Source organism: Triturus cristatus, chromosome 8 (genome assembly GCF_964204655.1).
Source record: "Triturus cristatus chromosome 8, aTriCri1.1, whole genome shotgun sequence".
NCBI classification, from domain to species: Eukaryota; Metazoa; Chordata; class Amphibia; order Caudata; family Salamandridae; genus Triturus; species Triturus cristatus.
Genome location: NC_140591.1, coordinates 1636044094 through 1636068702, shown reverse-complemented (window position 1 = coordinate 1636068702; position 24609 = coordinate 1636044094). Strand labels below are relative to the sequence as shown.

Genomic DNA, 24609 nt, shown 5'->3' with positions numbered 1-24609 from the left:
GGAGGGACAGAGCTGGAGAGTGACGACGCCCAGGGTCCCGCGTTGCATTGGCCGACAGACAGGGCGAAGGGTAACGCTGCTTCTTTGCCTTCTTCTTGCACTTCGACTTACCCGACAACCTCGAAGACTTGGATTATGAATGGTGATGGTAACTCTGCGACCGGTCCCGAGACATTCCTTTAGACCGGGACCTCGAGCGACACGGACCCTACTGCCTGGCCTCCAAGAGCTTTTTGGACCGCTCCCACAAAAACTTTGGGTTCATGGCCCGGCAGTCAGAGCACTACTTCAGGTCATGGTCATGCTTCAGGCACCAGAGGCACACGAGGTGGGTGTCCGTAACCGACATTAGGTGGTTACAGGCCTCGCACGGCTTGAATCCGGTCCATCAATGTGACATCCCTAGTGCACCAGAAGTCAGAAGACTCAAAGAAATCAACAAAAGTCAAAAAAAGTTTATTCAGAAAAGGACTAAGGGGCAAGTTTCTCTCTCCGGATCTGTGTAAGGCTGGCACGGAAAAAGAAATAACCGACTTCAGCACAGAGGGGCAGCGTCTAAGTAGACATTGCAACGTCATCCCGGTGGCCACGACGACGAGCGCGGAGTCGGCCGACGCCATCTACCAACACTCAGTGGTACTGCTAAGAGAAAAATTCTCCGGATCCAGTCTGACACATGGGGCTAATTCTAAGGTAAGGAATATATAACTAATGGTCTCTTTCAAATATAAGATCTAGAACCTTGCTCTGACACTCAGTGGGTATTTTGAGTCCGGGTGTGAGTGCAGGGCATATGTAGCTCACATGTTTTGCATTAGGACTCTGTGTGTTCTGTGACTGAGAACTGGGGCCAGCAGAATCTGTTATGGATGGGCCTGTTTTACTCTGTGTAGTGGGTTCATGTGATGACCTTTGACCATTATTTTAATTGACTTTAGGTGCTTTCTTGAATGTACAACATTTTTCCTGCATGTTAACTTCCCTTGAATATTCGTTTCGGGTCTCCTTGTAGTTTTAGAGTGAGAGTGCTTTCGCAGAGTAGAACAGCCTTGCCATGCACATTTGAAAGCATGAGCGAGAGAGAGAGAGAGAGAGAGAGAGAGAGAGAGAGAGAGAGAGAGAGACAGAGAGACAGAGAGACAGAAAGATTTTGAGGTTCCTTTATTTTAAGCAAAGTATTGAACTTTTGGCTTCTTCAATAGTAGAAGTTGCAGGATTAGCCTTTTAAAACATTAGGAGCATCAATGACTTAACTTTTTGATTCTATTTGTGTATTCATCATACATTTATTCCTGTAGCTGAGTTAACAAATATACATGAGCTATTTTTTTTTTGATAAGCAAATTTTTATTTTGTGAAAGAACAAACTTAAAAACACATACAACAGTCCAATTGAACTGGCATCAAAGTGACATATCACGGAATCAGTGACAATCAATAGCAAAACACCCCGCCCCCTCCCCCGACCCCCCGCTCCCCCCCACCCGCACCATCTCCCCTAGACTAGACCCCCTAGCCACTTCCCCATATTCTGCTAAACATTTTGGGGCAACCCCGAGCCGTATACACCATTCACTCCTGCGTTGCGCACCAGTCCACCCCCCTTCTCCATGCAGCGCACCTGGGTGGGTCGATCTGCTTCCAGGCAGCTGCGATATCTTTTAGCCACAACCAGAGCAGTAGTGAGAAAAAACTTTTCATTGCGGGATCCCTCCAATCCATCCGTTATCCCCAGCAAAGCCAATTTGGGGTCATGGGGGACCTCCCACCCCAGGGTCTCAGTTAACTCAAGCTCAATCTCGCCCCAGTAGTTCCCCAGGCGCGGGCAGGTCCAGACCATATGGAAGAAGTCCGCCGGGTCTACCACACAACGTGCACATGAAGCGTCCGGAGAAAGGCCCGCACGGTAGAGGCGTTCCGGGGTCAGGTAGGCGGTATGCAGGTAATAAAGCTGGATGAGCCGCAGCCTGGCTCATGAGGTAATCGTCCTAGGTGCCATAAGGGCGTCCCTCCAATCAGCTTCGTCCAATGGTCCCACCCAAGTCTCCCATCGCTGCCTCATTCCGTCCCAATCCACCGGGGTGTTATTGACCAGGGTCCTATAAATACGGGAGATTCCTCCCTTCCCAAGACACCCCAACACCACCTGAGCTTCGGGCGGGTTATGGTCAGGGATCCTTGAGTCTAGTGGGACATGAGACTGGATCGCATGGCGCAGCTGGAGATATTTATAAAATTGTGAGGGGTGTAGCGAAAACCGGTTCTGAAGCTCCTGGAAAGAGCACATGTGGCTCCCCCGCCACACGTCACCCAAACGAGAGATCCCTAGAAGATCCCATGCTCGAAACCCTTCTAACCCCGCTACCTCTCGCAACCAAGTGCCGTGCCAGAGCAGGGTAACTAGGGTCAGTTTCCCCGACCAACGGGTATGCCGTAAGGCGGCATGCCATGCCAAGAAGGGGGCCCGTATAACGTCCGGGAGCAACTGAGGAACCACCGCCCCGTAGAGCATGTTTTGAATGGAGGGGAACCCCATGAGCTGCACCTCCAGCCTGTAAGCCGGGTCATCCCACCCGCCCGAGAACCAATCATGGACCACCAGAAGCAGAGTTGCAAGATAATAGAAGTAAAGGTTAGTCATGCTCAGACCTCCGTCGTAGGAAGGAATCCGACAACGGTCCAGGGCCAGACGGGGTCTGCCGCCCCCCCCAGAGAAACTTAGTCGCCATCTTGTCCAAATCCCGGAACCAGGGGCGGGAGAAGGAGGAGGGCGTGTTCTGCAGCATGTAGAGGAACTTGGGGAGGATCATCATCTTATAGAGTGCAATCCTCCCCAGTGGATTCAATAGGAGCGACTGCCACCTCATCAGGTCTGATCTGGCCTTATTGACCACGGGGCCACATTGAGAGCCCAGCAGAGCTTCGGAAGAAGGGTGACCCAAATCCCTACATATTTAAAGGAGAGTCTCCGGAGGGGAATATCAGACTGCCAGTCGAAGCAATCCCTAGACGGGTGCAACGGAACCAGGACCGATTTCCTGGGGTTTAGAAGGAGACCGGACGCCTGACCGAACCGGCGAAAAATCCGGCGAACAAGAGGACCGGAGACAGCCGGGTCTGAGAGATAAAGAAGGACATCACCCGCGTACAGAGCTATTTTATCAGGAGCCATCCACGGCCGGTCCCACCCACGGAGAGCAGGGTCAGACCGGACCAGAGCGGCCAGGGGCTCCATTGCCAGGGCAAAGAGGAGGGGCGAGAGCGGGCAACCCTGTCGCGTCCCCCGCCCAATGGGAAACGGGCGGGACAGAGCCCCATTCACCAACACTCGGGCTCGTGGAGCCGAATACAAGACCCGGACCACGGCGCGAAACTGGGGACCGAACCCCATCCTCTCCAGGACCTCTCCGAGATAAACCCACCCCACCGAGTCAAAGGCTTTTTCAAAGTCGACCAGCAGCAGGGCCAGGTAAGGAGAGGCGCGCCCCCGGTGAGCCATGGCGAGAAGCAGACGCCGCAGGCAGTGCCGAGTCCCTCGGTTCGGTATAAGTCCACATTGGTTCGGGTGGACCAGTGAAATAAGATGCGGGCGCAGCCTTTGCGCGAGGATGGTAGCGTATATCTTAATCTCGGTATTGATGAGAGATATCGGCCGATAGTCCGAGCAGGACTGTGAGGGGGGCTGTGTCTTGGGGATAACTACTATCGTAGCAGTGTCTGTCTCCGGTGGGGAAGAACCTTTCTCCACCACCTCAGCATAGAGGTCCAGAAGCATCGGAGCAAGGGTTTCACGGTAGTGGGCATAATATTCCTGTGGGAAGCCGTCCGGCCCCGGGGTCTTCCCGGATGCCATGTGGCTGATCGCTTCATCGATTTCTTGCAGCGTGAAAGGCGAATCAAGGGTCTCACCAGACTCCCGCCTCAAGTGCTCCAGGTCCACTCCACTCGCCCCCAACAGCTCAGCAAGGGAGATCCCCGGTGCCCGAGCCCGGTACAGTTGGGAGTAATAATCGGCAAAGGACTGTGCCACTGCTACGGAGACTGAGTCTCGCCGGTAGGGCCCACAATGGCCGGAATAATCTGGTTTGCTCGGGGGTAAGTGGCTAGCCGGTGGAGAAGCGTACAGTTCTTATCCCCCCAACTGTATACCCGAGCCACTGAGCAGCGCCAAAGAGTTTTCGCCGCCTCCATGGAGTGCATGCGTATCTCGTCCCGCAGAAAGGCCAACCGCCGCGCCCGCGTGGAGTCACCCAACGCCTCCTGGTCTCACTCAAGCTCCAAGGCCTATGCTTCGCATGCCGCGAGTTGCTGGAGGTGTCTCCGGCGCTGTTGCTGCACGAGCCCCCTTGCAGCCCCTCTAATAGTCGCCTTGCCGGCTTCCCAAAGGACGGCCGAGGAAGAAACAGAACCCACGTTGTGTTGGTAGTAGCTAGAAATCTCCTCTCCCACCGATTTCCAAAAGTCCTTGTCCTGAAGGAGCCAGGCGTTCAGGCGCCACACTGGGCGGGCTGAAAAGGGAGGCGGGCCAAGAGCTAGAAGCAGTGGCGAGTGGTCCGAGAGGCCCCTAGGAAGAATACGGGCGTCCTGAACACCCGCGCATTCGGTAGACGGGACAAAGATTAAGTCAATGCAGGCGTGTGAATGGTGCGCCGCCGAGGTGTGGGTATACTGACGAGCATGTGGGTGCCAAACCCTCCATACGTCGCACAGGCCCTGGGCCGAGGCCCAACTCGACAGCTGCTTCGCGCGGGCGGCTCTGGCGAGGGAGATCGGGCCCGTCGAGTCTAGACTGGGCATGTAGACGGCATTAAAGTCCCTCCTAAGATGAGTGAGCCCGCTGGAAGTGTTGGAAGTAAGTCTGCGGTGTATGAAAGGGCAGCTTGCAACAGGGACGGCGCCGCGTACAGGGACAGCAGGGTGAGTGGTCGTCCTTCGAGAGTACCACAAACAGCAACGGCCATACCTTGGGAGTCGAAATGCACCTGACTGTATCCTGACTGTACCTCACCCTAGATTGCCTCCCCTCACCCCGTCCTGAGGAAGGCCTGCCTGCAGAGGATATAAATTACCCTCATTGCACCAGGGTCGAAACGTCGACACTCTCCCCCAGTGGGCCTGTACCTGATATCATCCCAGCCCTGCCTTTTCACAAATGAATGTTCTCTGTGCGTCATCAGAAAATCATGAAATTAATATTTGTAAATCCATAAGGGACAGGCATATCTGTAAAACTGGTGCCACTATGAACCACGACCAGTTTTACTAAGGATACCAGAATGTGTAATTGATTGGTTATTGAATTTGCCTTTTGGATTCCCCTCCTTTATATCGGTCCTACCTCACGAGCACTTTCCTTTTTCACACTCCCCTTGGAGCAACCTCTTTCTCTCTTTAAAGCATTGAATATGGTGATCTGTTATAAAAGTAACTAAATAATAAACAGTCACTATTGGAGCGATATTTTGTGCCTTTGTGTATTATGAGGATATACTTGATTGCATTGTAAAGAAAATGGTGGTACATTAATGATACAATACTAATTCTATATATCCCGGATGCCCTTTGACAAATGAATGTTTTTCATGACTGAATTGTAGCTTTAAAGAAGTCTAGGACCATTGTTTCCTATACAATCAATCAATCAATCGCATTTATAAAGTGCGCTACTCACCCATAAAGGGTCTCAAGGCGCTGGGGGGGGGGGGGTCAGTGCTCGAAGAGCCAGGTCTTGAGCTGCCTTCTGAAGGAGAGGTGGTCAGGTATGGCGCGAAGGTGGCTGGGCAGAGAGTTCCAGGTTTTCGCTGCTAGGAAGGAGAAGGATCTTCCTCCGGCGGTGGCTTTGCGGATGCGGGGTACGGCTGCCAGGGCCTGTCCGGTAGAGCGTAGAGTGCGCGGAGGAGTGTAGAAGGAGACGCGGTTGTTGATGAGTTTGGGTCCGAGGTTGTGAAGGGCTTTGTGTGCGTGGGTGAGGAGTCGGAAGGTGATCCTCTTGTTGACTGGGAGCCAATGAAGTCTCTTCAGGTGTCCGGAAATGTGGTGGTGGTGGGGTATGTCCAGGATGAGTCGTGCGGCAGCGTTCTGGATCCGTTGTAGTTTCCTCTGCAGCTTGGCGGTGATGCCGGCGTACAGAGTGTTCCCGTAGTCCAGGCGGCTGGTGACGAGGGCGTGGGTGACGGTCTTCCTGGTGTCGGTGGGGATCCAGCGGAAGATCGTGCGGAGCATGCGGAGGGTGTTGAAGCATGCCGAGGTCACCGAGTTGACCTGTCTGGTCATGGAGAGGGATGAGTCCAGGATGAAGCCGAGGTTGCGTGCGTGGTCGGTGGGTTGGGGAGTGCTGCCTAGGGCGGGGGGCCACCAGGAGTCGTCCCATGCGGTGGGAGTAGGGCCGAGGATGAGGACCTCCGTCTTATCTGTGTTCAGTTTCAGCCGGCTGTCTGTCATCCAGTTCGCTACTTTCTTCATTCCGTCATGTAGTCTGGTCCTAGCTGAGGTGGGGTTGTTTGTGAGGGATAGGATGAGCAGGGTGTCGTCGGCGTAGGATATGAGGTCGAGTCCGTGTTTGCGTGCGATGTTCGCCAGGGGGGTCATGTAGACGTTGAAGAGGGTGGGGCTGAGGGAGGATCCTTGGGGTACGCCGCAGATGATCTCCGTGGCTGTGGATCTGAAGGGGGGCAGGCGGACTCTGAGTCCTTCCGGAGAGGAAGGAGACGATCCATTCCAGGGCCTTGCCTCTGATGCCGGCGTTGCTGAGGCTGCGTATCAGGGTGCGGTGGCAGACCGTGTCGAAGGCTGCAGAGAGGTCCAGGAGTATGAGGGCCACGGTTTCTCCCTTGTCGGTCAGGGCTCGGATGTCGTCCGTGGCTGCGATGAGGGCGGTTTCGGTGCTGTGGTGGCCCTGAAACCGAACTGTGTGGGGTCGAGGGAGTCGTTGGTTTCCAGGGCGGTGGTGAGTTGAGCGTTGACGATTTTCTCAATCACTTTGGCGGGGAACGGTAGGAGAGAGATGGGCCGGAAGTTTTTGAGTTCGGTGGGGTCTGCTGTAGGTTTCTTTAGGAGGGCGTTGAGCTCTGCGTGTTTCCAGCTCTCCGGGAAGGTGGCGGCGGTGAGGGAGGCGTTGACGTCTCGGAGGTGCGGTGCGATGATGCTGTCGGCCTTGTTGTAGATGTGGTGCGGGCAGGGGTCTGATGGGGATCCGGAGTGGATCGAGTTCATGACGCGGGTGGTCTCCTTGGTGGTGGTAGGGCTCCAGGTGAGGATGGTGGTGATGTCGGTGGCGGGTTCCGGGTGGGGGTTCGCGTTGGCGGTCGGGAAGCTGTTGTATATGTCGATGATCTTGTGGTGGAAGAAGGTTGCGAGGGAGTTGCAATGGTGAGCATCCATGGCATGTGACTAATACCTGGGAATTCAAAGTAGTCTGTCCATATGAGGCATTTGTACATGGGAGTACATGATGATAATGACAAGCTGATGTTTTGAGACTGTGCATTTCTCAAAAACTGAAAACGGACATTTTAATGGCAGTTTTAATTTTCAAAAATGGGTTTTCTTCTGGAAAATTGAGTTTGTTTGCGCCCACAGTGGAAAGTAGTATTAGATAGAAAAATGTGCATTTTTCAGAAACTGGTGAATGATAGTTCAAGCTGAGCTGGGGAGACGCACTGCTGTGCTTATGTCCTTTGTGCCACTGGGCATGTCAAGATTTGTATGTTACTTCATAAGTTAAGGGGAGGCATTCAATATTGAAGAACCTTTTCCTAGCATTTCTGCTGGTAACCGCACTTGGTATACTTGGGTGGCAACTACTGAAAATCCTGCTTTGGGTGGTCATAGTGTAGTCACTATTTTACAGGTATAAAATTTGCTAGTAGCTCGGGAAGACTTTCCTTGAGCAGAAGTAGCTCTCACTACAGAAAGGGTTGGTGACCCCTGGGGTAGATGGATTACCTTCGGCTCATGCCAAATTATCAAGGTTGTACTTATTCAGCAGTGTATATAGAGATAGTCAGGAAAGGGACTGCCCCAGCCCTTCTTCCTAAGAAAGGGGAAGGAGAGTTTGACTCCCCTACCAAAACTCCAGAGGACAAAGTGTGGGTAGAATTCTCAGATAATTCCCCAGAACTAGCAGAGAACTGTGCAGAGAGAAAAGATAAACTTTTGCCATCAGACCCACAACAGAAAAAATAGAACGTGTGCTTTTTGAAACAATATTGTTTACAAGAGCAGTGGTGCTTGCTTCTTTTTTTAGATCATACTGCCAGGTGTTTGTGTACATGATGTCCCTGTCCTGGGTGTGTGTGCCTTTGTCTGAGAGGGGTCATGAGGGTGTGGGAACCCCAAACCTCAAAGTGACCACCTGACAGCGCAGACTGACACCGTTGCTGGCATCCTTTGGCTCAATCAACCAGATGAAATTACCTAGCAAAGACGTTTTTTGAATGTGCTTTTATGACAATGAAAGTGAACTGATCCTGAAAGTGAAAATTATGATTCCGAGTGTACTTTTGACTGAAGAAAAAATATATATATAATTTTAATTATAGCAAGAAGGCTGTGTAATTTCACACAGAACTTATGGAATGGAGAATATTTTTCATTGATTCTAGTATTGCATATCCAGAGTGTTACAGGAAAACCTGCCAAGTTTGAAGAAGATTTTGAGGATCCTTTATTTTAAGCAAAGTATATAACTTTTGGCTGCTTCAATAGTAGAAGTTCCAGGGAATGATTGGACACCCCGTATTGGGGACCCCATGCTGTGTCAAATGTTGTGTAACCGGCGCTCGGCATTGCACCGGAATCGCGACAGTTTGTGCCATGATATAAAGCAAAAAATAAAACAAAACCGGTCTAAAACCTTTTAGAATTCAAGCTTGACAAACCTACAGGAATAGGTGTACCCTACAACTAGAAGAGGCAAAGCTCTCCCACCAAGGACGTATCCGGTAACCGGTAAGTGGGTATCGTGGACGAGCACAAGCGCTATTCAGGGTTCTCGTGAATAAGTACCAGACCAAACGTTTGTGGCGCCATGTTGCAGGGACTCTGCACAAACACAGAACTTTGCGTGGGATAATGGTACCTTAGTATGTAGGGACGGAGATATCCTACCACCTTAAGACCCATGAGCCAGGGACCGACTAGCTAGATTTTCTCACTTGCCCTCCTACTCACTGACCGAGGAACAAGTGCTTAGACACCCCAGAAATCAACACTCCTGACTCTCTCAGGAATCACGGTTGCAAGACATACCCTTTCACTCACGCTTTTGTACTCGTCCACAATAAGATATGACGGAGACATGAACAAGTTTAAAAATATTTATTTTAACTAACATGCTTTAGCACGCAGTATATGTGCCACGTGGAAAAAATATGGTCTGCATAGCAAGTAGTCCATAAATCATAAAAGGAGCTGTCATAATGAACAGCAGCATAGCCTAACCTCCCTCTCCTTGTATAGAAGCAAGCTGATTTTATATTAGAAGATCCCGTACCTCATTCTATAGATGGTATATCTACATCATAGTTGTTGTCATGCTCTTCTTCCTGAAAAAGTGCTACCTAACCATGTATTCCAGTAAGACCAAAGTACATGATCTCAAACAACAGGTGCATCTGTATGTTTTGTCTAGGTGCTAGGGCCTGACCAGAACAGAACAACAAGGGGCTCTGTTGTTCGACCTCGTTCACAATATTCAGACTAAATCCCAGCAACCTGCAAAGCGTGAAAAGAATTGTAGGTTCTATGTGAAAGTTTCAGAATGGCACATGCAAAATAAACTCCGGTAGTAACATGCGCAAAGCAGCGGACAGTCTGCATTGAGCTCATGCTAACAGAGAAGACGACAATGTTCCCATGGGCCATGCGAGAGTACATGGCACGCATTTCGGAAACTGACCTAAGCGTGTTTCATTTTGAAATTAGTCATGACAAAGAAGGGTGTATTCTAGATAGTATTCCAGAACAAACTTCTCAAAAACAAAATATGAGTGAAAAAAGAAGGGGCAGCAATGTGTGGTGACACTAAAAGCAACTTATGCACTCGTTAAATGTTGCTATGGTAGAAGCATACTAGCATGATTTGAACAAAATACCCTTCTCTTTGATTAAGTGTGAAAGTCAGGATTAGAACCCAGATGTCTTGGTGTGAAGTTCAGCCACTTAGTCACTACATGACGTATCCTCCTCTATGGTGATAGAGAAGAAAAAACACATACTTAATTGGCAAATAGCACATGCTAATCAATTGTAATGTGGATCAGGGGCATGGGTACCAGGTTTGCCATTTTATATTATCAAGCACCTCTGGTAAAAGGATGGACTCAACTCAAAGGCTGTATTGAAACTGGTACAGTAAGCACCACCCATTCCCAGAACCCCAACCCACTATCAGAATCAGTACCTTACTGCATACCATCCTCAAAAGCTCACTGGCCCAGCCATGCCCATCATCACAAGACCTAGAGGCAAGAAGGATAAGTTACTTACCTGTAATCCTAGTTCTCTACCAGGGGTATCCTCATCAAAGTCATAAGCACTGAATATTCCCGCCCATGTGCGGGGACCCCGGAAATAATAAAATTATATATGAAAAATATATATATACAGCTCTGTATATGTATAAACATATTTTTTTCCAAGCAAATGCAGCCCCCATAGAAGGCTAGACAATGTAGACACAAATATCCAATAATCCACCATAGGTATAAAAACACACCTAAATCTCTTTTTTTTTTAATGAGGTAAACTCATGGTAAAGAAAAGAGAACACTGTGTAAAACACAGATCCACAAAACATTGTTAGCCTGCAGGCTGCATTGCAATACAATCCCATAGAGACTGAAAAGCCTTGTACAGGTAAAAACTGCCACCGTGCCTTTAAGGCAGCCCTGACTCCAATATCCCATCATGCCTCAGGGGTGACAGTTGGGTCAGTTGTTCTTTGCGGGACCGTAGTCCTAAACACAAAGATATACTTCTTCCATGTTTAATAGTCGACTCTTCTCATTTGCCTGGGGAGGCGGGTGGGTTGCTTATGACTTTGATGAGGATACTCCTGGAAGAGAACTAGGATTACAGGTAAGTAACTTATCCTTCTCTTCCAGAGGATCCTCATCAATAGTCATAAGCACTGAATAGAATAGCAAGCTCACCTTCCCCCTGCAGGCAAACGAGAACTGCACTATACATGGAGTAAATAACCATTGAAACAATCAGTTATTGAACAGATTCCTCAAGGAGGCTTGTCCTACTTGAGTGTCTGCTCTGGTGTCCGAGTCCAGACAATAATGCCTTGTAAATGTATGGACAGATCTCCAAGTGGCTGCCTTGCAGATCTCGGAGAGTGGGACATTATTGAGAAAAGCAGCTGTAGCCGCTTTACCTCTTGTGGAATGCGCTTTACGTCGAGCGACCAATGGCTTCTGAGCCAGTTGGTAGGCCAATTTAATGCCTGACACAATCCACCTACCAATGGAACGTTTGGATGCTGCAAAACCTGTGCGGACAGCACCATAGTTTACAAACAATTGGTCAGATTTCCTGACAGCCTTAGTCCTATCTAGGTAGAATTTTAGGACCCGCTTAACATCTAAAGAATGCAACGCCCTCTCAGCTGGCGAGGAGGGGTTGGGAAAAAATGTTGGCAAAGAGATAGTCTGATTGACATGAAAATCTGACACCACCTTTGGTAAAAAAGATGGATGAGTTCTCATCACTACCCTATTCAGGTGACAAATCGTGTAGGGCTCTTTAGAACAGAGGGCTTGTATTTCACTCACTCTACGTGCTGAAGTGATAGCTATTAAAAAAGCTGTTTTCCACGTAAGGTGATGTAAAGTAGCTTTATGTATGGGCTCGAAAGGTGAACACAAGCTTCGAAAGAACCAAGTTCAGCTCCCAAGAAGGCGAGGGAGGCCTTACTGGGGGATAAACCTTTTTGAGCCCCTGCAAAAAATCCTTCACCACCTGCAGCTTAAAGAATGACTGCTGCGATGGAGAGCGCCTATATGCTGTAATGGCCGCTAGGTGAACTTTGATGGAGGAAAATTTCAACCCAACCCTGGCTAAGTGCAGAAGATAAGGCAAAATCACTTCCTCTTGACATTTTGTAGGGTTATACTGATGCAGAATACGCCATACATAAAACCTCTTCCACTTACAGAAATAAGAGTGTCTTGTAGAAGGCCTCCTAGCTTCCTTCAGTATGGTCATACACTCCTGGGGAAGGTTTAAATGGCCCTACTGGAGGACTTCATGAGCCATGCTGTTAAGCTCAGCGAGGGAAGGCTGGGATTGTAAATCTTCCCCTGCATCTTGGTTAACAAGTCCGGTCTGCACAGCAGACGCTTGTGAGGTCGGATCGACATGTGGAGGAGATCCGTGTACCACCACTGTCTCGGCCAGTGCGGTGCTATGAGGATCATCTTGGTAGACGAATGTTGCAGTTTGGTCACTACCTTGGGGATTAGTGGGAGAGGCGTAAAAGCGTACACAAATGTCATTGACCAATCGATCAAAAGGGCATTCCCTATGGATCCTGGCCGATGGTATCTTGAGGCGAAGCATCAGCATTTCGCGTTGTGTTCGTCCACGAAGAGATCTATTTGCGGACGTCCCCACTCCCCGAAGATGTCGTCTAGCACCTCGTCGTTGAGTACCCAGTCCTCTGGATCTTGAAAATGACGACTGAGTAAGTCCGCTTTGACGTTGAGCTCTCCTGGCAGGTGTACCGCCTTTATCGAAATGTTCCTTGCTAGGATCCAGTGCCACAGGGACTGAGCCTCCACCGAGAGCGTCCTGGATCGAGTACCCCCCTGTTTGTTCAGGTAGTACATTGTGGTGGTATTGTCAGTTTGTACTAGAATGGGACTCGTCCTGATTGCGGGTAGGGACGCTTTGAGGGCTAGGTGGACTGCCCTGAGCTCCAGCATGTTGATGTGGTACAACTGTTCGCTGCTGGAACACAGCCCCTGGGTTTGCAGGGATCCCAAATGCGCACCCCAACCCTGCAGGGATGCGTCGGTGATCAATGTCTGAGACGGGGGTTCTTGATGAAAAGGAATTCCCACCTGTAGGTTGAGTGGCTTCAACCACCACTTGATTGAGTGCCTGGCCGCTGAGGAAAGACAGACTGTTTCCTCCCACAGTGAATTCCTTTGGTCCCATTTGTCCTCCAGATCTTGTTGGAGAGGGTGCATCCTCAATCTGGCATTGGGCAATAGGAATATGCAGGATGCCATGGCCCCTAGCAGAGACGAGATCTGTCGTGCTGTAGACAGGTTGTTGGTTATAATCTGCTTGCCTTTGTGGATAAGTGATAACCGTCTCTCCTCCGAAGGAAACACTTTTCCTACTACGGAGTCTATAGTTGCACCCAGGTAGTGTATTCTTTGTGTTGGTGTGAAGGTGGATTTCTTGAAGTTCACCCAATCTGTGACACAAATTCAGGCAGCGTGCCAGCTGTGAGTGTACACTCTGGGGCGATGGACTTTTATCAACCAATCGTCTAGATCGGGATAGACGAAGACTCCTGCGCACCTCAGTGCAACCGCTACTACCGCTATGCATTTTGTAAATACTCGAGGAGCTGATTTCAGGCCAAATGGTAGAACCTTGAACTGATAGTGGGAGGTCCCCACCACAAACCTTAGAAATTTCCGATGACTCTGTAAGATGGGAATATGAAAGTACGCGTCTTGCAGGTCCAGCGAGTACATCCAATCGCCTCGACGGAGAAGAGGATATATTTGGTGGAGCGCAAGCATGCAAAACTTTTCTCTTTTGATATGCTTGTTCAGTGTTCGTAAGTCCAAGATGGGTCTGAACTCTGCTTTTGTATTTCATTTTTGAATCAGAAAGTATCTGGAGTAGACTCCTCACCCTCTGCGCTCTGGGGACTCTATCTATGGCTGATTTGAGAAGAAGGTTTGCCACTTCTCTTAGCCTCTTGAGGTGTTGAGAGGACTGTACAGGGTGGATCGAGGGAGGGGGACTCCGGAAACGAAGCGAGTATCCATGTCGCAGTATATTTAGAACCCACTTGTCTTTTGTGATGGATTGCCACTCTCGAAATGGTGTGCAATACTTCCTCCCACCGGAGCGGTGGACGGCATTGCAGGAAGTGGTCTCATTGCTTTCCTTGCGCCTTGTTTCCACTGCTGGACTGGCGGTTGTTTCCACGTCCCCTAGATGGTCTGCGGGACTGAAATTGTTGCTTCTTCTGCCCTTGTTGGTCTTGATTTTTCTGCTATTGAGGGGTTTGAACCCTCTGTTGGTAGCTACGCCTGTCGGTTCCCCTACGACGACGGAATTCTTTTTGTTTTTCTAGCCCCACGGCTTTCATGGTGTCGAGTTCTGACTTCATGCGAGACATTTCATCATCTGCATGAGAACCGAAAAGCGAACTACCAGAGAAAGGCAGATTCAAAATTCTTGCCTGAGCTTCAGGTTTCAGAGCCGTCAGTCTTAGCCAAGAGGATCTTCTGGCGGAAATCCCATGAGCATACGAGTGGGCTGCCAACGTTGCTCCATCCGCTGCTGCGCTTATTACTTGGTTAGAAACTAGACTGCCCTCGTGCAAGATTTCCTCAAAGTCCTTTCTGTCTTCTGAAGGTACTTTCTCTATAAATCTCTGAAGGGAGTCCCACAGTGATCTGTCGTAGCGCCCCAGAAGCGCTCAGGCACTGGCCACTTTCAGACTAGATGCCGCCGAGCCACATACTCTTCTCCCCCAAGAGTCTTGTGATTTACTTTCTTTATCCGGCGGCACTGTGGATGACGAAGCCACTGAATGAGTTTTTCTGGCAGCAGCCGTAATTACAGAATCCGGTGGAGGGTCCGTCTTGAGAAATAGAGGATCATCAGGCGCAGATTTGAGAGTCGCTGGCGTGAGGAAGATGTCCATTACCGGTTTAAGCAACCCAGGGACTAAAGGCAACAATGGACGAGACACCGCTCGCTCATGAAGGGTCTCAAAAATGACAGAGGAGGTGGTTTCTTGAACAGGCATGGGAATGTTCAATTTTGTCGCTCCTCTGCACAACACCTCTTGGAAGGTGCTGATGTCATCCACTGGCGATACTCTAGATGGTGTAGATGGTGGTGTATCTGAGAGCGTGGGTGAATAATCCCTTATGGACGAACAGCTTGACGGAGAGGATGAGGGGGACCTACGCCGCCTTCTCCCCGATCTGATTGACTCTCTTCTACGAGAGGTAGACCTGGATCGCCTTCTGGGCGAACGTGAGCGCCGTTGGAATTCTCTTCCTCGAGAAAGTGATCTTGCTGGTCGTGACGGTAGTTCCAGAGCCCTCAACCTTGTTAAGGAAGCATTTACTGCTTGTAGCATTGAAGTGTCCTGAGGTCTTTCCCTAATGGGGCTCTGAGGCAGAGCATGGTCTTCCTCTTGAGAAGTATGCTCCACTGGAGGAGCTGGAGATAGACCCAACACCTCCGGCGATCCGGATCTTGATCTCGAGCCTTCAGATGCTGAAGGTGAAATTGAAATGGGACGAGATGAATCGTGCTCCGATGTGGTATATACCAATCTATGTGGAGATTTGCGTCTCGATACTGGCTTGAAAGTCAAACGAATGTGTGACATTTCCTGGTATCCCACCGCGGAGGACTGTCTTGACGGTGATAGGCCTATCACCGGAGACCTGGACTTCGACACTGTGCGGGTAACCGGCGACGTGTCCTGCCTCGACGTCGAGAGCCTTGTCGTCGACAGAGGACTTGTCCTGGACGGAGGCCTAGAACCCAACGGGGAATCTCGCCTCGACGTCACTTTCTTCTCCGAAGTTTTGGAGACCTTTGACGACAGAGGCACCTGCCTCAACGTCGACTCCGACGGAGGCGCCTGCCTCGACGTCGAGTGTTCCGACGATGATCCTTGTCTCGACGTCGTCAGTACTTTCGACGACGATCGCCTCTCTTGACGGCGAATCAGGTCTCGACGACAACGATCTTGGCCTCGACATCACTGTAGATTTCGACGTTGAACGCCTACGCTCTTCATGCGACGTCAACTTCTCTCTTGGTGTTGATTTCGACGTTGAGCGATGTCTATCTCTTGACGTCGATCGGTGATGTCTCTCCTTCGACGCCGATGGTTTTCTTGACGTCGAAGTTGCCGCCGGATCGAGTGTCGACGTGGACTTTCTTTTGGAAGCATGACTCTCCCTGGACTCCTCACCTCTCAGCGACGATCCCGCCGCTGGAGTCTTCGACGCCGAGCCCGACGGAGAACAAACAGGGACCAGCTGCTTCGACGTCGACCGCTCCGAAAGGCCATAAAGCCTAATTCTCTCTCTCTCTCCTTCAAAGTTCTCTTTGAAAGGTCCTTGCAGTGACAACAAGATGCAGGAGAGTGAGACTTTGGTAGACAGACTATACACACATCGTGTGTTTCTGAAGATGCCTTCTTTTTGCCACAGGAAGGACAAGGCATGAATAAAGAAGGCATTTTTCTGACAGAAAAAATTTCAAAATCTAGTCAGAAAACACAGGAAATACGCTTCTCTAACAGAATTTAACAAGAAGAAGCCAAAAAATGACTGAAAAAGTAACAATTCTTGACTGGAAAGTCAACACTGAAGAGAGCTGAATTCCAGGGTCCTGACTGAAGGAGCCGGAAAGAACAACTGACCCAACTGTCACCCCTGAGGCATGATGGGATATTGGAGTCAGGGCTGCCTTAAAGGCACGGTGCCAGTTTTTACCTGTACAAGGCTTTTCAGTCTCTATGGTATTGTATTGCAATGCAGCCTGCAGGCTAACAATGTTTTGTGGATCTGTGTTTTACACAGTGTTCTCTTTTATTAATCATGACTACCTCATTAAAAAAAAAAAACAAAAAAAAGATTTAGGTGTGTTATTATACCCATGGTGGATTATTGGATATTTGTGTCTACATTGTCTAGCCTTCTATGGGGGCTGCATTTGCTTGGAAAAATAATATATGTTTATACATATACAGAGCTGTATATATATGTTTTTCATATATAATTATATTATTTCCGGGGTCCCCGCACATGGGTGGGAATATTCAGTGCTTATGACTATTGATGAGGATCCCCTGGAAGAGAACTGCACTTTTCAAATACCACACAAATTCACAGCTGGAGCAACTGACTGCAGCTTGTCATCAGTTTACCAATGGCAGAAAGTAGTAAAGGCTGCTTTAAAGTGTCATCTTGTTGACTCTGAAACCTTGGTTACTCTGGGAAGCTCTCCAGTGTCCTGCACAGGGTGTGGATTAACCTATAAAAGACACCACTAAATAAAATAAATGTACTGTACATGTAGAGTGGCTACCTTTGACATGTGTACAGCCAGAATGAGGAAATAAAGTTTGCGTTTATTGCCGGGGTGCATATAAGAAGGAGTCTAGATCTGGATCAAGACGTAATAATGAATTGGTAGGGGATTCTAGGGAGGTGGAATCTAAGGTGCAGGTGGGGGACTGGATTAGAATCAAACTTCCTCACAAAGTTGCTGAGGGGTTGTCAAAGTTTGGTCCACCTATAAAAGTTGATGCCATTTCTTGTTATGCTATGAGAATCAATGGGAAAAGTTGGTGGAGTGTACACGATTCCAAGACATATGGTAGATAAGATGAACCTACGTTGTTTGTCGGAAGGTGACAGAAGTAATCATTTAATTGATCATTCCTTTGAACCATCAGAACAACGGTGTGATTTGCATATGAACACAAGAGTAACAGAAAGTGAGGGGAATGATCTTCTCATTGTACCATTGTAACAACAGAGTGAGCAATGCAAAAGTGGTAGGAAGATGATGCCACCTAAACGTTTTGGTTGTTAATTCTCAAGAGGTAGATAGTGTGCATTCAACATTGGAACATACAAAAACTACTCTAAGCATGTTTCTCCCGCTAGGTTTCTCTTCAGTTTTAGTTCCTCATTCTTTTTCGCATTATAACTAGATTCTTGTTTTGTGTTATTTTTTCCAGAATATTCTGCCTGTGTTATTCTTTTTAATGTTCTTTGGGGCATATTATCAACGGACAGCGATAATTATCGCTGGCCGTGCTTAGCGATAATTTTATTATCGCAAGCTATGTCTGGAATTTATCGCCCTGGTAGCACGTTAACAACGCGTTTCTCCAGGGCGATAAAAATTCCAGAGATAGCGAGGTTATCGTCCTTTTGTAGGGAACATCGCTGGTTTTCCCCCACGGGGTCATATTAGCATAATCCACCCCAATGTTGGGGATAGGTAAGTCTGCGTTTTAGCAGACGTTAGCTGTTTTCTGCAAAAACTAACGTGTGCTAAAATGCTGCGGCAGTCTTGTAAATATCGCGTTGTGAGCATCAACGATATTTGCAAGGTTGTCCATCCCGGGTACGCACAGTAACGCCCACTTTGCATCTCAATGGAGATGCAAAGGGAGGCGTTGGGAAAAAGGGTGCTAACATGCGATTATGCATGTTAGCACCCTCTTGTAAATAGGGTGATCGTTTTATCTCCGCTCTTTTGGCTTTTTAAGCGGAGATAAAGCCCTTGTAAATATAAATAAAAGCCCTTTGTTTTTATTTAGAAAGGAAGGAGATGTTGTAACAAGTAATGATTGCATTGCTTACAGCGGTAATGATGCCGTTTCCTAGGTCATAGAATGTTACCGTCTGAATGTTCAGTTGGTGCTGTTCATGCTCTCTGGAAGCTGTGTCAATAAATGTAGTGTGCTCTTTACTCATCTGCCTTCGTGTTTGCTACAAATGTCCAGGTCAAGGAGGCAACAATGATACCAACCTGCAGCCGAAGCCGAGTGTGAAGAGAACAATCGCCACAACATCCATCTGGTTCCAGAGGTTGCTGAAGTAGATCCTCCAGTTGCCTTTTATGTCCTGGACGAGCTAACAAGAAAAATAATATTCTGTTTTAATTCTATTAAAAGGTGATCTTTGGATTAGTTTGCATCTTTGTAATATTGAACCTGCTTTAATGTTGTAAAGTGCTCCAACATCTATCTCGTATCGTCCATACCAAGAACAACTGCTAATTGATAAATACCATTTCTGCTCAAAGATATCTCAAGAACAATGCTAAGCACCACAAACCCTTGAACCAACCACATGACGAAGGAAGAGGCACTGCACTGGCCTCAGCTGCTTTCCAAGTTTATAGGTGAACCTCCTCCTGCGCAAGTACTCCTGGCCAGACTGATGGGACACTGACCCACCTCAGCACTGCTATAACCATCACCATGATCCAACCCCAAGCAGATGACAAAGTCTAAAGGAATCTGCCACGCTCTGGATGACGCCAAAAAGATGTATGATGTAGTTAAGGCGGATTCACACTTTCTGCAAAATAATAAAGTACAGTATGGAATAAGTGAAGTAAACTTTGTAAGTCCAAATTGAATTCTAACATAGGCCTTCCTTCTGGGACCACCCGCTACACTGACCTCTTTTGAATGGGACTTTACTCAAGCTCAAAATATGACATAAAAATAACCTGGGATCTTTTGATTTATTTATTTCTACTGCAGATAGGGGCTCCATATGGAACTTATTTTAAAGAGCACAGAAGAGGGAATAGTTACTTACCTGCAATCCTGCTTCTCCTCCAATGAAATCTTCATCATAGTCAAATGCACTGAACAGTCCTGTTGGCAAGCAGCATCCCAGAGCACACACAGAAGCCAACAATATAAAACTAAGTGTCTTTCACAGCCTATTGAAATTGTTTTCTTTAAAAAGCCAATGCCCGAAACAGAAGAATATGGTACCACTAAAGGGGTAAGCCTATATACCTTCTAGAACCTAGGCTATATTACAACATTATATAGAAAGGGGAAGCTCTAGCAGGATAAATTCAATACCAATATCATAGTCACGCAATAACTCAATTGTTATAGGGATCAAAACGAAAAATAAGTATTTCAACATTTTACTTTACATATTGTTAATTATATAGAAACCAGGACACAGTTACTATGCAAGGGGAACCAAATCCCATAGGGATACTGAGATTCAGAATATTGAATTAGATGTAGGCGACCCTAGTTTTTTTCCTAACCGCCTTTAGCATTAGGGGCTCCAACTGGGGCTCAGTACACTTTCAACTCGTGATTTGTTTACCTGGTTATAATTTGCACATATTCTATTGACCAATGCAATTGACAGTGCCTGCATCGATACATGCCCTTGAATGTAGTCCTGAAGAGGCCAGAATTTTAAGGCTGAAAATGCGTGGATCCTTTACAGCAGGAGTCCGCTGTATAAAGGTCTTCAAATCAAAATGAAAAACAACTTGTCCACAGACCTCCTCTCAAACTTTAGAGACATTTTTTAATCATCTTTTTTAAAGACCAGGGGGCATATCTACAAGGCGGCGATATAAAATTATCGCCGCTCTTGCAGCTGTTTTCGGCTGAAAAGCGGCGATAATTTTATCGCTATATTAGCAAAGTCACGCTATCGCGTGAAACCTTGCCTTAGCACCTGAATTCCTAACGCCCATCTTTGCATCTCTAATGAGATGCAAAGTGGGCGTTCCTCCCCAGGATAACGGGAGAAATGTGGCTAAGCGACATTTCTCCTATTATCAAGCCTCACGCATAGCAGCATAGCGACCAGAAAAGTAGCGATAACCTCTGTTATCGCTACTTTCCTTACACCTGCTTTGAAACTGACTTAGCCATGATATCCTATGGAAGGTGGATATCATGGCTAAGTATGTGAGGCCCTATCAGCAAGCTATCGCCAAACTTCGTGGGATTATCGCTGGGTTTCCAGCAATAATCTCACGTTTGGCAGTTAGATCTCGGATTTTTATCGCTTTTGAGATAAGCATTGCTAATAGCACGCTATCTCAGCGATAAAAATCCACGCTAGCCGGCGATAATTATCCTAGCGCTAAGTGCGCTTAGCGATAATTATCGCCGGTTGTCGCTGATATGACCCCAGGTCTTCCATATAGTTCCTCTACCCTCAGGCATTCTACCTGGAGACGGTACTTATATTCCCAAATAACTGGATCGGACCGTCTACTCCAATATACTGTATCTCAGTAAGGATTGCACCTAATGTATATATGTTTTAAAAGAAAGCATGTTTCTGTGAATATATTCTATTTGCAGATTTGTGTAGTAAAACAAAGCCAATAACACATTTTTTATCTTCTTCCCTATTGGATTTAGTTCGCCCTGCAGAGTAGCAATAAACAAGTTACTTACCTTCGATAACGCATTATCTAGTAGAGACAGGATCTAGCCGCAGATTTATTTTGTGCTTTTATGACTTTTGTTACTTTGCTCATGTCCACAGTTATTGGGGGGTGGAAAGGCATGGGTTTGGATCCCATTAAGGGTGTGGATAGTTTTATATTAACCCCTTGTATGCTCATGACTAGCTGGGCTCGTCATGACCATACAGTCGCCATGTGCTCGTCATGGCACCCACCCACGGGGGTAGCGCTGGCGCTCCCCCCGTGGGTGATCGATCGGCGTATTTGTTCTGGGGAAGGCAGGGGAAGACCTTCCCCTGCCTCCCCCCGCCCTCCCCTTGCATCATCAATGACGTCAGCACGCGAGGCATGCTGACGTCATTGAGGGTTCCCTAGGATCACCGACGCACAGGAAGCCATTTGCTTCCTGCGCGTCAAACTCAGAGGTGAGTTTTGGGGCTGGGGAGGGGGGGGGGATTTTGTTAAAAGAGACAGAGGGAAAGGAAAGGGTTTTCCTTTCCCTCAATGCCTTTTTTGTGCATTCCTGCTGCACGATCGTGCAGCAGGAATGCCCACTAGGCAACAGGGATTTTTTTATTTTTAAATGGCACCATGTTTTTCTGTTTTGGGGGAGAGGCCCCTTAGGGAAGGGTCGCTCCCCCTTTTGGGGGGCAATATTTACTTGCTTTGTCTGGGGGGGTGGGGGAGTGGGGCAGACATTTTTTATATAATAAAATCGCCTTGAATTGTAATGTAGTGGGGAGTGGCCCATTGGGCAAGGGTCACTCCCATTAGTTTTAAAAAGTTTATTAATTTTAATTATCTTAAAAGTTTTATATAGTGCTAGCTTGACCCATAGGTAGGTATAGTGCTTTACATACATACTGTAAAGAAAAACAGACTGAAATTGCATTACATAGTAGGCAGGCAGTAAGGAAGCAAAACCAGGGCTAAAAAAATTTGTTTTTTTTGGGGGGAGCGGCTCCTTAAGCAAGGGTTGCTCCCCTTTTTGGGGGCAATGTAATTTAGCCTTTGTCTGGGGGGGGGGGCAGATTTTCTTTATGTAAAACAAAAAATGCCCACTGGACCACCAGGGGGTGTTTATTGGGGAGTGGCCCCTTGGGCAAGGGTCACTCCCCTTTGGGGGCTTATGATTTTGGCAGTTTGCCCCATGGGAGGGGGGGGGTGGGGGGGGTCAGATTCCGCCATTTTGAGTTCGAGCATTCGAGACCTCTTGTATATACTTGTATGTTTATATGGTTTGTGGGCTTTGGAGGAGCCCTAGGACTTGTCTGCTTCCAGTTAGCAACTTTTTTTTCTGATTAACAGAGGTCAGTAAAATACCAGAATCACTTCAGCATTCTCTAGTTTTCAGTCCATAGAAAATGTCTTCCACGAGCACCAATAGATAATAATATTTTTTTTTAATCTTGCATTTTCAGTGATATGACCACCGAAGGCCCAGATTTTATATTAAAAACAGAGCTTTGGACAAAACCATTTCCCACTGAAAGGCAATATTTCTCCCCGTGTGTTCCAATACTTGGTGTGTCACGCAGTTTGGTGCTTGCTTTTCCTCCATGTCAAAGAACAGCATATGTTTCAGGGCGCAGGCTAATGTGCTGCATAGCTAAGTACATATAAGGTCCCAAAGGCGAGGCCGATTGCATTGCAAATGCTTGTTTAATGTAGGGCCAACTAGGCCACCAGGGAGTTATTTATGGCGAGTGACCCCTTGGACAAGGGTCACTCTCCTTTGGGGTCAATATTTGTGTCTGTGTCTGCCCCGCAGGGGGCCAGAGCCCCATGTTTTTTTTTTTTAAATTGTGCCCACTAGACCACCAGTGATTTTTTTTGTGGGGCGTGGCCCCTTGGGCAAGGGTTACTCCTATTTGATAAGCATTAATTTGGCAGTTTCTGCTACCCTGAGGGGCAGATCCGCTGATTTGTTTTTTTGTAGGTCCACTAGGCCACCCGGGTTTTCTTATTTTATGTTGGGGAGCGGCCCCTTGGACAAGGGTCGCTCCCCTTTATGGGAGGATGATTGTGGTCATTTCTGCCCTCTTTGGGTGGCAGAATAGCAGTATGTTTTTAGGCCCATCTGCCATCCAGGGGGGCAGAAGCCACTAGACACCTGTTTTTTATTTTATTTTTGTGTTTGGGAGTGGCCTCCAGGGCAAGGGTTGCTCCCCTTTTACGGGGGTGAATATTTTATTTATACTCTTAGGCCCACCTACCCCTTAGCTTGGCTGGTGGATTATGTGTGGACTGGTGCATTGTTCGCATATGTGATTGTAATGTTTTATTCTCCTTTTCATTCTAGTGTAAAGCTTTTGATTCCTGTTTGCGATTTCGACAGTGGTGTTCTGCAGTTTTGCGCAGTTGCATTTTTTTTGGTAAGAAAAACATTTTTGTTGTATTTTCTCCAAATGAGTATTTTTGTCATGTATGGATGAATTTTTTTGTAAGTGGTTTCATAATGGCAGCTTATTTAGTTAGTGTTTGGTGCATGGAATTCTTTGCGATGTGTTTTGCATTGTCTTACGTGTAATTTTCTTTTCTATTTCTTTTTAAGTGGGATATTGTTGATCCATACTATGTCTGTGCAGAGTAGGTGGTGGTGAATTTATCTGCTTCTGGCAAGTGAGTGGTATCGTTTTGGAGCATATATGTATTTCTGATAAAGGTGCATTTTGTTTATTGCTTATTTTACAAAGTGTTTGTCGTTGTTGACTTGTTTGACAAGTTACTTTTATTAGTAAGCAGTATGGCTAGCCATAGAATGACTGCTCAGCAGGTGGTTGGTATGCTTCTTGAATCTTTCTCTGAGCAGGATTCTGAGACTGACAGTGCGTCTGAGGGAGAGGAGGAAGGGAAGATTCAGGCAGTGAGTTTTCTCTCCACATGGAATCATCGGATGATGAAGTTACTCTCAGTGCGGATGAAGTGCCTGTTTTAGAGGAGGATACTGCTGTGCCGATGGTGCAAGAGTCATCTGGATTGCAGCCTGAGGCTGCTAGGCTTCCTACTGGAAGTGCTGGACTCTGGGTTGATCCAAACATGGTGCAGCCGGTGTTGCCTGCCTTTAGTGGTGATGCAGGGTGTAGAGTGGATTGTGAACGTTTTTTGCCTATACAGTTTTTTCAGTTGTTTATGGATGATGTATTTTTGGGTGAGATTGTTGAGCAGACTAATTTTATGCTGAACAGTTTTTTAGGGACAATAGTGACAAACTTAGGCCCCACTCTAGAGCTACCCGGTGGACTCCCACAAATTTGGAAGAGATGAAGATGTTTTGGGGTTTGACTTTATTGATGGGTTTGATAAGGAAGCCGTCCATTGCTTCATATTGGTCTACCAGTCCCTTGATGGCAACGGCCATATTTCCTGCAGTTATGACTCGTGATCGGT

The 24609-nt window shown here is 47.6% G+C and overlaps 1 protein-coding gene across 3 annotated transcripts in view; it reads right to left on the bottom strand.

The window, feature by feature from the left end:
* The window catches only part of LOC146808464 (transient receptor potential cation channel subfamily M member 2-like), a 1747278-nt gene that overhangs the window by 363432 nt on the left and 1359237 nt on the right, over positions 1-24609 (bottom strand). For all 3 annotated transcript variants that reach the window (XM_085623572.1, XM_085623571.1, XM_085623573.1), the window contains one exon: positions 18778-18881. In XM_085623572.1, the coding sequence (XP_085479698.1) occupies positions 18778-18881 (104 nt within the window). The remainder of the gene's footprint in view (positions 1-18777; positions 18882-24609) is intronic.